The 15804-nt window shown below is 39.6% G+C and overlaps 1 protein-coding gene across 1 annotated transcript in view; it reads right to left on the minus strand.

The window, feature by feature from the left end:
• The window catches only part of CUNH1orf87 (chromosome unknown C1orf87 homolog), a 123038-nt gene that overhangs the window by 29039 nt on the left and 78195 nt on the right, over positions 1-15804 (minus strand). The window contains 4 exon segments of the mRNA XM_053655642.1: positions 427-524; positions 7663-7852; positions 11397-11518; positions 12788-12916. Coding sequence (XP_053511617.1) covers positions 427-524; positions 7663-7852; positions 11397-11518; positions 12788-12916 — 539 coding nt within the window.

Raw genomic sequence — 15804 nt, forward strand, 5'->3', positions numbered from 1 at the left:
CTCCTCGGCTTTTCTGAACCCTGCAGTCTATCTCTGTAGCTCAGGAGAATGCTTCACTAAGTTTGGATCCTCCATTCTTGCTGAACTTGCCTTGTTTTTTTTTTTTCCTCTCTCAAGAATCATTGCTCTGTGCTGCCTCTTGTGCAATGTCTGAAAACCATTATTTCATATACCTTGTCCTATTTTTTAGTTGTTTCACATAGAATGGTAAATCTGATTACTGATAGTCTATAATGGTTGGAAATAGAAGTTCACTGGTTTGGTTTTTCTATGGCTAAGAAGACTGGTTTTAATATAAGCAAACATTTCTTAACTCGGTCTTTCGGTGGTGAAATTCATTGTTTCACATGTAAAACTTCTAGATTAGAGACAGATCTCTGTGTTTGGCATCCCTTTAGAGGACTCGGTGAATAGAGATCAACTTACTTTATTTTGTTTTGGTGAGCCAAATCTTGATGGTTAAGCAATGTTTCCAGGAGGCTCAAAGTCACACATAATCCATGTTTCCCACATATAAGCCTGACCTATGAATAAGAAAGACTTTGACGTGTCACTGCAATGAAACTAAAATGAGAATTTCTGTTCCATAATTAGAATCTACATGGTTTTGACAAGGAATTAATACCCCAGAGTACACTGTATTAATGCCATTAGAATACCATTCAGGATAAGAATGTCTAAATGCTCAACAACAGCAAGTTTTTAGATGGTTGACATAGAAGTAGAGTTCATTGCCCTGAAGTCACTGAACTTTAAGATTCTCATCTTAAATTTTTATCAACCACAGAATTGGTAGTCAAGGCCTAGAAAGAGGGGATAATGGGGGTAAATGGGGAAGGGTTTCCACGTATAAAGGACACATGGACAAACAAAAGAGGGTGGGATGAAGGGTGTGAAGTGGGGCTGGCTGGGGTGGGGGGACAGTGGGGGAAATGGGGACAACTGTACTTGAACAACAATAAAAAATGTTCAAAAGAAAAAAAATGGCCTAGAAAGTACATACCCTTGTTACATAGGTAAATTGCAAAATGTTTTGTACATCTACTTTGATTTACAAAACAAGTTTGCTGTATTAGCATGGTTAATATTACTATCTGCATTTTGTATTTGAAGAAACCAAGATTTAGAGAGATTTAAGTAATTTCCTCTATGTCACCTAGTTAATAAATCATGGAACTTAGTCTAGAAACCAGATGCTCAATAAATTATTTGTTGGATGAATTAATGGTCACTGCAGTTTTCCATGTACTTAATATTTTCTTTATGTATGTGTGATTAGTTTTATTGTTAGCCTGTTTTACAGATGAGGAAACTAAGCCATCAAGAGGTTATATAGTTCACTTAAAATCAGACATCTCCAGGATTTGAACCGAGGCCTCCAGGCTCCAGGAGGGCTGATAGTTACCACTAGACCAGTAGTCCCTATTTTCTGAGTCTAGCTGACAAACCAGTTCAGTTCTCAAGTTGGTGTGTGCCTGGTACTTAGATTCAAACATGTCAAACTTTGGAGGTATGATGGAATATGCCATATGTTTAGCACAATGTTTAAGCATGTAGACTTCGGGGAAAAAAACAGGACTTATTCTGAGCACCAGATCTGGAGCCCGTGATCTGTGTGATCTTAGGAAGTTACTTAACCTTTCTATGCCTGGTTACTACTTTATTTACTAAATATGACTGGTGTTTTCTACTTCCCAGGATTCTGTGAAGATTACATGAGAAAATAAGCAGTTAGAATAGCGCCCAGGTTTTAGTAGACATTGGGTTAATATCTGTTGGATGAAGAAAAGAAGGAAGGGAGAAAAAGAGGGGAGAAAAAAGAGGAGAAAGAGAGAAGAGGAAAGAAAAGAAGTAGGAAGAGAAAACAAGAAAGAGGGAGAGAGGGAGACAGAATAGAAGGAAGGAAGGAAGGGAGGAAGGAAGGGAGGGAGGAAGGAAAAAGAAATATCTATTTTAGTGTTTCGGCTGAATAGTAGCTACTATTATTATTTTGGGAGCATTTTCAGTATAATATCTGCATCATGCACATCTGACACTTTGACATCTGGGGCCCTGCTGACTCTGGACAGGTTGCTCCTCCCAGAGCTAGCCAATTCCTAGATATACTAAAGGATTGGCTTGAAAGTGTGCCTTTCATATGCAAACCAACCACGTCCTTTATTGGAACTCACATACTTGCCACCGTTTCCCTGCACTTGTCACACCAGGGCCAAATACCAGATAAAATGGGACAGACCAGGTTCCAAATTACTCAATGTAGTCAGTTCTAAACTTGGTTACCTTGCCTTGACCATTCCATGATGAAGGCTCTTGCCCACATTTTCCCTGTATCCTTTCTGCCTCTTGATAGACCCTGGTGCTTTCCCATGTGGCCTGTGTGGTATGCTGTGCCCCCTCCTCTTGGGGAAAATGAGTAACAACTATTTTTTCAATGGTAATCATCTCTTGACCTGTTGGTCTAACCACACTTGAATAATAATAAAACCTAGACTTTAAAACAGTGGCAAAGAGACGCTTTTCATTTGTCTGTATGGAAGGAAACAAACAACAAATCTGGGTTTAAAACTTGCAAATATTTTTAGGTGTAGAGGAGTTATATCATTGAAGCTTAAAAGAGAAAAAAAGATCAATATGAAACATACAAAATGGCTAAGAGTTTGCCAGGAGATGAAGGGACTGGGGGAAGTTCTAGGCACAAGGCAAGCCTTGTCAATACAGGTGAGAAAGAGCACGGTGCTTCATAGAAGTTGCGTGTATTTTGACATTATTCACTCTACTATATTTTATATCCCCTCCCATGCTGGGCAATGATTATCTGTTTGTTAGAGCTTCTCTACAAGATAGTGGCTTACGGAGGACTGGAATGGTGTTTCATTTTCCTATCATTGCTGCCCAGCACATTGTTAAAAAATAAAAGTTCAATAATTAATGAATAAATGAGTACATGGATGAATGAGGAAGAGAATGAATGAGAATATACCGAAGAGTGGAGTGTGTATGGACAGGGGTTAGCAAAAAATAAATTTCAAGTGGTGGAAATTACTCACATTATATCATTTTACTCCATAAATAAGAATTGATTTAGTCCCATGATTATAGCATATTAATGCATTTTTAAATATCAGTATTAAAAGGTTATCCTAAAAACAGTTTATTTACCTCTGGCAATATTGAGTTTTGCTCAAGGCTAAAATGAGCAGCAGATCAGAAATAGTACATCAGGGTTCCTAGAAGCAGATTGATTGATAGCTGCTAAGGAATGACTGCTGCCGGTTGTGGAGGAGTAGTAGAAATTTCTACCAGAAAACCCTGGCAATTTAGTGTTATTCTGGGCTATTAAAATCCTGTAAAGGATGAATATTATAATGATGACTCTTGTTCAGTAAGAAAGTGATTGTGTGAAGTTTCTTCTATTTAATAAGGGATTTAAAAAAATCAAATGTAAATAAATTATTTATCTTATTTAGAAAATGGCATGTGAAGTAAATCTTCTCTTCCCCAAAATGCTCCTGGAAAGGGTGGTGCACAGATGCTCCCTCAACTTCCTTTTCTCCCATTTGTGGTTTCATTTGCATTTTACCCCATCATTGTATTTAAACTGTGTTTACAAAGTCACTGGTAACCTCCATGGTTTCAGAGTTAATGGATACTTGATACTTTTCAGTTCTAATTACACATGGTCCCTTCACTGCATGAGACAAGGCTGATCTCTTGGCTTTCTCAATCATTCCTGCATTCCTTTCCGTTATTTTTAGTCTCCTTTGTTAGCTTCTTTTTGTCTATTCCTTAACCACCAGTGCCTTCCTCAGCCTTCCCTTCTCACTTTTCATTTTGCCCTTAGTAATCCTAACTACTCTCATGGCTTCAACTCTGTATTGCAGATCCTTAAATCATTATATAGTTTTAATCTCTCAACCAAAATCAACATGTTCAAAACTGAACTTGTCATACCTTCTATATTCCTTCAAACTTTTCTCTTTCCTATCTCACCCCCATCCACCAAGTTGCCAAAGCCAGAACCTGGGAATCATTTTTGATTCTTCCTAATTCGGGGCCACATTCAATTAGTCATCATGGCCCGCTTTTGTACTTCCTTAATATCCCCTCCCTCCTGTCACTGCCCTGGCTGAAATCCTCTTAATTTCTTGCTTGAATTACTGGACCAGCCATCCAAAGGGTTTCTCTGCCTCTAATTCTCCATATTCTATTAGAGTGCTCTTTTTAAACTCCAAATTTGGTCACATCATTCACTTGTTTAATATCCTTTGATGATTCCTCTGTGCCTTCAGGATAAAATTCACACTCCATAGAAACTTCATAAATTAGGTCCTACTTGCCATTCTAGTGTCACCTTGAGCAGCACCTCCCACCGTCCCCAGCCACCGTATACTCACTACGTTCTGCTCCTATGAATGACTTCCAGCTTCCTGATCTAACCATGCTCTCTCTCATTGCAGGGCCCTTTCTCATTGGTGCTGTTACCTAGAACACTGTTCTGATTTTTTGCCTCTGCTCCTTCCCCCAGTTCTCTGACAAGTTCACCTACCCTGTAAGATTCAGTATTGGTTGGCATCGTCTCTGTAGAATTTTTGGGCTAGGCTAGGTTGGTGCTTGTCTGTGTTCAAAATTACTGCTGTCACTTCATTTGTTACACAGAAATGTGACAACATGTTAAAAGGTTGCTTTTCTCTCAAGCTCCTGACTTGGTAATAGTCTGTTTTCCTCAGCCTTATCACAGTTCCCAAAACACACTGAGTGAATAACATGTTGAATGCAGGCATAGGATAAACATGCCATATTGATCAGAAAGACGGCTGTTGACCTGGGAAAAAGGAAGCAGAAATAATTTTATAGTTTTAGGGCAGAGTATACTGATATAGAAACAACCAAATACAAAAGAGGAGCTGAAAAACTGCAGAAGACTCTCTTACTAGTCACTAGGTACACCAGTGTCATAGCTGGAGTCTTGGAACAAACCTCACATTTGCAAACCCCAGGTTTACTCAGTAATGGGACTCCCTGTTGATGATAAGGAGGAAGTTGCATGAAAATGAAGCAGAGTAATTAGAAGTTCAGCCACCTGTGTTATAGCTAGCTCCTTCTGGGAGGACGGTCTGGGAATAGTTTGGGAGATACAGTGGAAAGAGAATGAGTCCAGGAGATGAAGAATACATATGGTATACAAAAAGGGTTAAACTGAGCCTGTGTGCTTGGAAGCTTCTTAGGTTCTACAGACCTATTGAATCTACTTGGGTAATGATCAGTAAGTAAGGTTAGTAAACATATGTGCTAAGGGATCCACACTGCCTCAGCAATCCTTCCAGAAGCCACCATTGCATCAAAGACGGGCTAGAAGAACAAGATGAGTGAGTTCATAGAATGAGGATGACAGGTAATTGATTTCATTGATTTGAATGACAAGACTGATATATTATCCTTCAAGACTGCATTTATGTATCTTAGAATCTATAGATTATTTGTGAACCCTCTGAAATAATGGCTTTGAATATGTGCCTCAGTCCCCCACTTCTGTCCAGCACAGGGTGCATAGATTTTACAAGAAACTGAAGGAGGTCTATGGTTCTTTGTACTGCACCCCAAAGAGATTTAGTACTGGACAAAAAGAAAACCCCTCTAACTCAGATGGCTCTGCCCAGGCCACTCTGAAGTCCTGTGTCCAAGAGCAAGGATGTTGAGCTGAAACTGCTGCTTCTTGTATCCACTGTCCCTTGGGCCTCAATTTGTCTCACATTCTGGAGGAACAGAATTGTATTTTATATGCCTCCCAGAACTGTAATATACTTTGAGTGCGTTCCAGATGTCTTAAGAGATGCCAGATGGCTCATGAGAGGCAGACCAGCTTTCAGGAAAATGTGTCCCATTTCCTTGGAAATGAACCACAAATTTAAGCTTTTGGGACCAGCCATTGGGGGAGAAGGTCAAGGTCTGCTCTGATAGCCGGTCCTCTGATATCACACAGTGTGCTAAGTGCTTTCACACACTTATGTTGTTTAACATCAGAGGAGGTAGATATTTGGAACCCAGTTTCTCCAGATGAAAGTCTGAGACTCAAAGAATTTAAGGAAATTGACTTTGATTTTCAAGTCATTTATGTTCCATTCTGTCAGTATCATCTTCGAACATTCAGGCTTTAGTGATGGTGCTATATAGTTTCCAATAACAAAAAAAATTGATGCTTCTTAATCTATTTACTGATTGCACCCTGAATATAAAAATACCTATTTAGGACATGTGGAATCTCCTATAGAGTTCTGTCTCTTTTTCCAGTAAAACATGCTTGCAGGTGTAATAAACACACACACACACATACACTTTCATGAGCTTTGCCTTTGCACGCTTAGCTAACTCTATAAATTAAAGCACAGAGAAAGCTACTTCTGTGCTAGGATAAAGACCCACTTTTAGCATATTGTATCCTTGCTTCCTTAGTAAACATCACTTGTTCTTTTTTTAAAGATTTTATTTATTTATCTTTAGAGACAGGAAAAGGGCGAAAGAGAGGGAGAGAAACATCAGTGTGTGGTTGCCTCTCACATGCCCCCTGCTGAGGACCTGGCTCACAATCCAGGCATGTGCCCTGATTGGGAATTGAACTGGTGACCCTTTAGTTTGCAGGCCAGCACTCAATCCACTGAGTCACACCAGTTGGGGTCATCACTTGTTCTTTTAAATTCTCGGACTCTGAATTCTAACTCCCATTTACCTAGATGACAAGTATTTTTCAATCTTCCCGATGAGACTTAGCCATCTCCCTTCCCTGTAATTTTCAATTCCTTCTTCTTCTCTGGAATTCTACCTTTCATGCCCTGAGCCCAGTGGAATCTTCCAGGTATTTTCTGTCTAATGGTGTTCCATTTCTGGTTCCTAATTTCTAGTTTGTTTCTGTACTTTGAATCCTGTCTCTGCCATTTGCTAGCTGAGGCCCTTGGGTGGTGACTCAAATGGCCTCTCTGAGACTTAGCTTTTAAGATTTATTAAGTGTGTATTATAACAACTACTTAGATTTTGTAGTTATTTTGTAAGTGGTAGATGAGATGATGTAAGTAAAGCATTCAGCACAATACTTAGTGAGACCTCAGGAAAGCTTGGTGTTGATGAGTTGTTAATAGAATTATAGTATTAGTGGTAATTATTATTTTGCCTATATCCTGGGTAGCCTCCTGACTGGGGTTTGTGGTTCTGAATCTCCTTCCATGAAACGCATCAGCACTGTTAATTAATGCTCCAAAAAAGGACACCCTTCTCTGTCAGCAATATATCACATCAGTCTGATGTGCCTAAGAAATGGAACACCACATGCTGAACTCATGGAAGCTGGTAGAAGATGTGAGAAATGAACATTTGGCCTTGGCAAAAATATTTGTTTTTCACTATGTAATATAATTTGGGTAGTTTCATATTCTGTATTGTTAACATAAAACACAGCTCCATATAAGTAATTCCTGCAGCAATTCCGCACATTTATCAGTTCCTTTCCTTGTTTGTTTTTCTCCTCTCTAGCACAGAAAACAAAGAAACAAAAAACTGTCTAATGTGATCCACAGGAAGAACCCGGAGCATAACTTTGGCTCCTTACTGTAGACCCAATGCTCTGAGGTGGACTTTTAGAGAGGAACAAATCCGAAGTCTAATTTTGGTTACCTTGGGTGGGGGCAGGTAGCCCAAGAATGAGTGATCTTCTTTTTGAAGACTCAGATTAAGGTTCTCTAGGCTGAGGTTGCCATTGGTTGTCCTCAGTGCCATCTTTAAGGTCTCCAATAGGCTCTTGTTCACTTCTGACTGTGAGTTGGAGTTTTGATGGCCAGTACTGCTTGGAGGGGTAGGGGAAAGTCTGTGAAAAGATGATCCACTTGAAGCTGCTGTGTATTTTCATACTATATCCCTCACCTCTGTTTTACACCGGGGACCAAGGATGCACCCAGTATAGCCTTCTCAATCTCAGCATCCGGGTCATAGGACTGCATGTAATGATTTCATAGAGTAACTCAAATCTCTTCCATTCTAGTGAGCACAACACTAGAGGAACCAACCCGTTCGACTAGAATGTAGCCCCAAATTTGTGATCTATTCCCTCTTTTCGCCAGGTTGATAGAAAAAATTAGAAGTGTTCATAGTAGTTTACTTTACCTGCTTGATCTTATTTTTATTTTTTTTTAAGCCCAGATAATCAAATTTCCAAACTGTGCATTGTCAAAAGCAAAGCAAAGCAAAGCAAAGCAAAGCAAAGCAAAGCAAAGCAAAGCAAAGCAGATCCCAGGGAGCCTATATAGGGAGAAATCTAGAACCAGGTAAACTTCTTGCATTATCCTTGACTCTGCTATTTGTATCTAGAAAACCCAGAAGAGTTTGGGAGTAATTATTTATTTATCGGATGGCATTCAAATGTATGTAATTAATTAAATGGTTTATCTAACTGACTTGTATTATTTTACAGAACAGGTGAAAATAGCAGCTTGATGGAGTATCATTTATTTTATGAAACTAGTTTGAGATATTTACTTTTTTATCAAATGTTTGTATCCTTCCAGATCTGGCCAAACTATTTTCTCTGCAGTGAAGCTCTTCCTAATTTCCATAGTCTCAGTTTAAGCACCACTTCCCTAGAGAGACATCCTTTGACATCCCCCAAACCCTATTCATGCAAATTAGTTTACTTGCAGTGGTGTCCTGGTAAATCTTTAACAACCAGCTCCTTAAGATAAAAGCCTGGATTTGGAGTATTACTGATTTTCGTGCTGTGAATACTCCCACCTGGCTGATTTAAAGCTACCAATATGTTGTCACTGAATGAGGAGTTGGGAACTGATGCACACAGTAGGCCCACAGGGTGCTCCAGCACCTCCTGCTTGATAAACTCTTTTATAGATCCTTGTTTTTTTCCTTTCTAAGTCTCCCTCATGTTGCAGTATCATTGTTATTTTCCTACTCATTGTTCATGTCTGACTCTCTTAGTAGATTGCTCCATAGGTGTGGTTGAGTTTGTTTTGTGCCTTACTATTCCTGGGAAATGCTATATAGAACCTGCAATTTGACCATTTTTAGATAATATTTAACTTTCTTAAAGGTCATATTGCATTTTCTTTTTGCTCTGTAATTCTTCCTTGAGCTTTGGCACCAAAGTATCAGAATTACTTAATAATAGCTAATATTTTTCCAAAAGTTTGGTACAAGAAAGGAGAAGTGGTTATATGTCTTTGTTTTGGTCACTCAGCTCTGCACATCTCTCCATCATTGTTCAGGGAGTTCCCCAGCTCAGGAGCCTGCCTCTCACTCCAGCAAAGGAAAATGCCAGCTATTTTCTTTATCAGCCTCTCCTTGCTGCTTGGGACATGTGACTTGGGTCTTGTCAGTCAGATGTATCTATATGTTCCAGATTCAAACCAGAAGTTTTTCTTCTTCTTTTCTTTCTTTGCAATGCCAGTTTCCGGGATTAGGAATTCATGAGGCCCTGGCCCCCATCTCTAAGCACCAATTACTGAATGGGCAGGTGTTGTATGGAACCCATTTGCCACAGCTGGTGGGGGTTCTTAGAAAACCTGCTGCAGGAGTTGATTTCATCTCATCCAACTTAAGTGATGAGGATTGTTGCCACTCCTGCTCCACTAGTGATGCTGGAGGCTTTTTAAGCATCACAGAGCTGCCTCATTAAAAGCTCTACCTGACAGGGCATGACAGAGGACATTGTCCTGAGCAGCACATTAATTAACAAAGAGCCTGGATTCATTACAAGCCATTAGTCCTGCACTTCTACACACACACTGTCTGGTTTCTATAAAGCAGCACCTTCTCCGATGAGTTCAAACTGATCTCTTTATGCACCTTTTTTATGGGGTAGATATCCAGATGTCCCTGCACGTGAAGTGATGCAAGCTCTTTGGATAATTGGAGGTGCCAATTACATTCAACAAATATTTATTGAGCATCTCCTGTGTGCCAGGAACTACACTAAATCTGTGCTAGACACTGAGTTGGGCGGGACAGACACAATTCCTAACTTCAAATGTCAAATAAGTAATTACAAGTAAAATGTCTGTTATGATGGGTAAAATCTGTGGAACCATATGACAAGGAGACATGACTTAGTCTAGACATGAATCCATGACTTTGGAGAGGCTTCCTGTCTAGGACCCATAAGACCCATATCTGCCAATGAGTGGCCAGGTTTTCTGGTACATAGTCTCTTACTTCTCAGGGCCCAAATCTCACAATCTGTATTATATGAAGTGTGGTTGCTGATGATTAAAAATTTATAGGGCTTTATGGCTATCAGTAGGACAGTTCCTCCCAGAATGATGTTTGTCTGGCATGTCTGCATGGTGGCATCACTTTCTTTGGACTGTAAGCCCTTGAAGGAGTGACTGGAACTTGCCTACCTCTGAATCCACTGTGCCCAGCAAGTGTGTCTGGCAAGCTGCTGGTATTCAGTGAGCATTCATTGAATGAGGTATCAGAGTCAAAAAGGACACACGCTGGGGGCGACTTGGCCCAGGGACATTTGTACAGAGTACCCTACCTCTTTCTTAAAGTAAAGAGGTAACTTCCTATTGCATGGCTCTTAGTCAAGATGTCATATTCTTTGCAAACAAAAAGAGTATCTTCTGGAAGGACAGTTGGAAAATAGTAACAGACACTTATATAGCACTTACTATGTACCAGGGCCTTCTTAAGACCTTTGCATTGATTAACTCAGTCACTGGTACAAATCTCTGGAGTTAGGTGAAGTCTATTATCATTCCCATTTTACAGTTAGGGAATGGAAGCACAGAGAGGGTAAGTGACTGGCCCAAGGTTACAGAGCCACTTAGTGTCAGAAGCAGGAATTGAGCCCAGGCTTCTGGCAAAGGGGTCATGCTCCTAACCACTGCATTGTGTCTTTTTCCTTGGACAATGCAAAAATTATTATGCTTTACTGTGTCTCATCTGTGGTGATATTCTTCACATCCTATTTTTATTTTAATAATTTCTTTCCCCTGAGTTTATATGAAGGGATTATTGATTTCTATACCTCAACTTTTCTGTGCTGATACCGGTAGCCCAGGAGGTCACTGACCGAACATATTTCTGGAATCACACTCCAGATGAGTTCTGCTCTAGTATAGAATCATTTCTTATTTCATAATGAGGTTTCTCATTTTTATATGGCATCCTCATAAAAACAACACTGCTTGATGTTAAGGAGCATATGCAATTGTTGCAAATAATTTGCTATGCCGACCTATACACAACATAGAGAGAGAAAACTATAAGCATAAGCCAAGTGTGTTGATGAACAGTATGTTTCTGCATGAGGTGCGCTTTTAGAGCAAATGCCCTTCAAGGGTCCTGCCAGCACTGGAAGCCTAGGAATACTATGCCTACAAAAGGGAAGGAGGTACCCTTTGCTATGACGGTTTCCACCCTCAGCTTTGCTCGGGGTGCTGTCCACAACTCTCTTGCTTTCCAGTGAGTCATGTGAAGCTGCAAGTTTTAAAAAACAGAGTAGCTCTTCATAGTTCACCTGAAAATTAAATATAAAACAGAACATCCTCATCTAATTTTACATGGAAGGAAAAGAGGCCTGCCGAAATAAAATGTGTTTGAAATCTTTTACCATTAAAAGTATTTAAAGCAGCACTAAATATTCCTATTATTGCCCCTGCTGGACAAATGGTAAAACCGCACTTCCTGGTATCCTTGTGTTTGGGTAGGACCACGTGCCCAGTTCTGGCCACATGACATGTAAGCAGATGGAACATGTGCCACTTCCAGGTTGATGACGGAACTGCTGACATGAGCCCTTCCAGAGCTCTCTTTATTTCCTTCTCCCATGTGTCCAGAAATGTTCCAGAGGGTCTGCTTCATCATCTTGGGTTTGGAGTGAAGATAATGACAATACTGACAAGAGCCTATGGCTAACTCATTATGGAAATATAATGTCAATGAAAAATAAGCTTTATTGTTTTAAGCAACTGAGATTTGGGGGCTGTTAGTTACTACATCATAATCTAGTCTCTAGCCTATCTTTTTATCTCTCACATTTCTTGTGTATTTATTATAACTAATATATGCTTATATTTAGACATAGTCGACAGATATATTCAGATTATTGAGGACTAGGCCTTAGTTACTAAGCTAAGTGAAAAAATCTGAAAGGTTTTTAAATTTTTTTTTTTTTACATAGGACAGAACTGAAGAAATGTCCATTTCCATTGCTGAGCTGGTTGATGTCCCAGGGATTGTAATGGGTAGTCAGCTTCAGGTCAGTGGAGGGGGTAGGAATGGAGGAAAGAAGCTGGATAGAGTCCCTGATGTAAACTGTGTTTCAGACCAGAAAATATGATTGAACTAAAGAGTCATAGAGGTTTTATTAGTAAGTAGTCACTGTATTGCTCAACACTTCTCATAAATTTTCTTCTTTTCAGAAGAAAAGAAGCAAATCATTTCAGCACACACTCTGTTAGGACGCTCCTTATGGTAGGCATATCATCTGTCTTTTACAAAATAACTTTTGACTATATGAGAAGTCAGAATAACATATTTTAGAGACCATTAGATTTGGGAGGAGGAAAGTGGGAGGAAGATGAGAAGTTCAGTTGAGACTTTTGAGGTTTTGCTGTGAACGACCCAGGAAAGCTTCCTGGAAAGCCACTTAGATTTATGGAGTCTGGTGTCCACCAGTCTATCCTCAGATTGTCTTATTATCCGCTCCACCTCAAAATATATGGTCAACAAATAATACCCCTTCATCCACAATAGAAAACAACTCATGTGCTCTCAGTATACACACCTCAGATTTGTCAGAGCCCCTATTTGCCATTTGTTCCCAGGACCAGTCTCTAAGTTTTCTCCTGGGGAGGCCATAGATATAGGACAGGGACTGGTCTCCAGTTGGTACAGAGCTGCAATGGACAGTTGCCTGGTTGGGAGTTTTCAAGAAACAAGGACAAATGGTAATAAGTCTCAGAAGGGAAGAGGAGAAGAGAAAGAGAAAAGAAGAGAGTATGAGTGAGCCAACCAATTCCTTAAAATATATTCCCAGTTCCAGATGACTTTAGCCCATGCAGTCACTGGGCTATTGAGCCCCAAAGAAGAAAGTTTGCCTCAGTGTCATTCATCTTCAGCATTATGTAATTAACAAGGATTTGATAAATATATTAATAATTAGATACCATTTCATTGGTATAAGAAAGAAGGTATTTGTATAGAGAGAAAAATTAGGTCAAACATAAAGTGTTTATCAGCAAAGTAAGGTTCTTGTTAGAAATAAGGGCATCCTCAGGTTCTTTTAATTAGCAAATTTAGAAGGGAAAGCAAAGGCAATTGAGAGCTTTGTCAAGAATGGACTAGCAGGGGTTAAATAGCCCAGATCATTGCATCCCAAGAATGATGTTTTTGAAGGTTACAATAGAATAAATAATGGAACAGGAGAGAATGATAAAAATCCTATTCCCTCCTGCCCTGGAATATGGTATATTAACCACGTTTTTATTTTCTGTATTTTATGATGGTTTGACATCCTAAAGGGCCTGGCTGGCTGGAGAGACTGTTCTTACCAGGCCTAACTAATTTCTAGAGAGAGTGAACAGCTGCCTGCTAACACACACTTCATATGCAAACCAACCAGGCCTGAGTCCATATCCCTAATGACCTCCTTTAGCTAACTAACCGTCACACACAAATCCAATATTCCCCTGCCTGAAATCAACCCAGGTCTGTACACCAGACAACTAGGGACTTATACCCAAAGCCCACTCAGCTCATTTAAATCAGCCAGTCCTAATTTGCTTACTCTCCCTTGCCTTTCTCATGGAAACCCTGATAAAGGCTGTGGTCTGTGTTTCACCCTCATGTTCTCCTACCTCCTGACTGACCTTGTTGCTTCCCCAGGTGGCCTTGCATGGTGTGGTATGACCTTCTCTCATGGAAAACATATATAATAAATTCTTCTGTCAAAGGCAGTTGTCTCTATATCTGTCACCTTGCCATACCTGATTAAAATAAAATCCCAGGTACAAATCAAGGTACATGGTAATTTTTAATATCAGGTCATTGAAAGGAGCCATTATCAGAAGGATTCACCGAAAATTGAGTGTCTGTATGCAATCAAAAGTCCTGTTGAATAACCTATCAGTATGAATAGCCACCTACAGGTGCTTAATAGTCATGAAGCATTTCAAAGAAAATCAAGATCTCTTTAGAATGGGCAGAGTGAGCAGGAGTGGCAGAGAGTTCTAGAACAGGCATAAAAGTGATAAAACATTTATGGGGCACATAGTCTGTATAGATACCATATAGGTGCTTTGTTTATGTCATTCAGTTTAATCCTTAGCACTATCCTATAAAATAGATACTATAGCACCCTTTTATATTTTGATAGCCAAGCATTGCAGAAATTAAGTCACTTTATTTCTTCATTTAAGAAATAATTATGGTTTACCTAGTCTGGATGAAGGTCACAGTGAAGGTCACAGTGTAGGTTACAGACCTACAGTGAACAAAACAGACCCAGCCTCTGCTCTCACAGAGCTGGCGGATAGTAAGAGGCACAGCAAACACATATGACAGCAGAACCTGCAGTGCAGGCCACAGGCAGATCAGTCCAGGGAGTCACCTAGTCTGGACTTGGTGGTCCAGGTCTGGAAGCAATGACATTTAAGTCTAGGCTCGAAAGGTGAGTTACACATGGATTTGAATAGACTGAGTGGTGAGGGAGGAGAAGGAGAGAAGGAAGAGTACAGGAGAAGGAAACTAAATATTGAAAATCTCATAGGTGCACACAGGTGCATAACAGAGAGAGATGGATGCATTCAGAGCCTAGTTGAAGTCAAAATTGTCCAGACTTGGTTCCCTTGTAAGTTGTGCTGATGAGGTTCGAACTCTGCATTTCACCACTACCCTAGGATGAGAGAGATTCCACATTCAGTCCACAGAGCACTTTCATTCTGTAAAATATTTGGTGAGGTATTTCAGACGTGGTGTTCAGAACAATATGTTTCTTTGAAACGTGAGAGTATGAGTAACAAAATATATCCATTTTTGCCACATATATATTTTTTGCCTTTGAGAATTTGCTATACTTTTGTAATATTCTAAAGAAGTGTTTATCAATACTTCATCATTCCAATGGGGTGAAGGTGTTCTTTAGCCCCTCTCATTTAAACACCAAAATTTATTGAGTATCTTTATTTTCATCACTATTGGTTCAAGTGAACACAGCAGGTATAATTCTTGCCCCCAAAATCTTTTGGCCTAGACATCACTGACTAAATTTTATGGTCTCCTCCATTAAAGAGGAAAATATTTATCCCTGGACTGGTATGAAGAATGTGTTACAATGTCTTTTAAACATTTTATAAATTCTAAAACTATACTGTGTATTCATTTGTTATTTTTATGTACTTCCCTTCAATATGCTGTAGACTCCATGTGGGCCAGGGCTCTGTGTTTTGCTGACTCTCAGCCAGGACCAAATTTGAACAAGTGGAGAAACAGTGTCAGAATGTTGATGATGTCTTTCTTATTCAGGCTAAGTGCATGTGGGGTTTCATATTTATCCCTTCACTAATATGAATCATCTTGGCTCTCATTTTTTAAAAGCCAAGGGTGTCCCCAAAGTGTCAATGAAAATATAATGGGAAATTCTCATCAAGAATCACCATGTTTCATGTTGCCAGAGTACCTACAAAATATTTGATGCTGTAGGTTTCTCTTATTTACTTTACTTTGAATCACAAAACACTACTTGGGGATATCACATAGCCTGAAATGACTCCTGAGCAATGCTGGTTTTATGTTATTTGCTTA

This window comes from Artibeus jamaicensis, unplaced genomic scaffold (assembly GCF_021234435.1).
Source record: "Artibeus jamaicensis isolate MK-2021 breed Jamaican fruit bat unplaced genomic scaffold, CSHL_Jam_final scaffold_1019, whole genome shotgun sequence".
Lineage (NCBI taxonomy): Eukaryota > Metazoa > Chordata > Mammalia > Chiroptera > Phyllostomidae > Artibeus > Artibeus jamaicensis.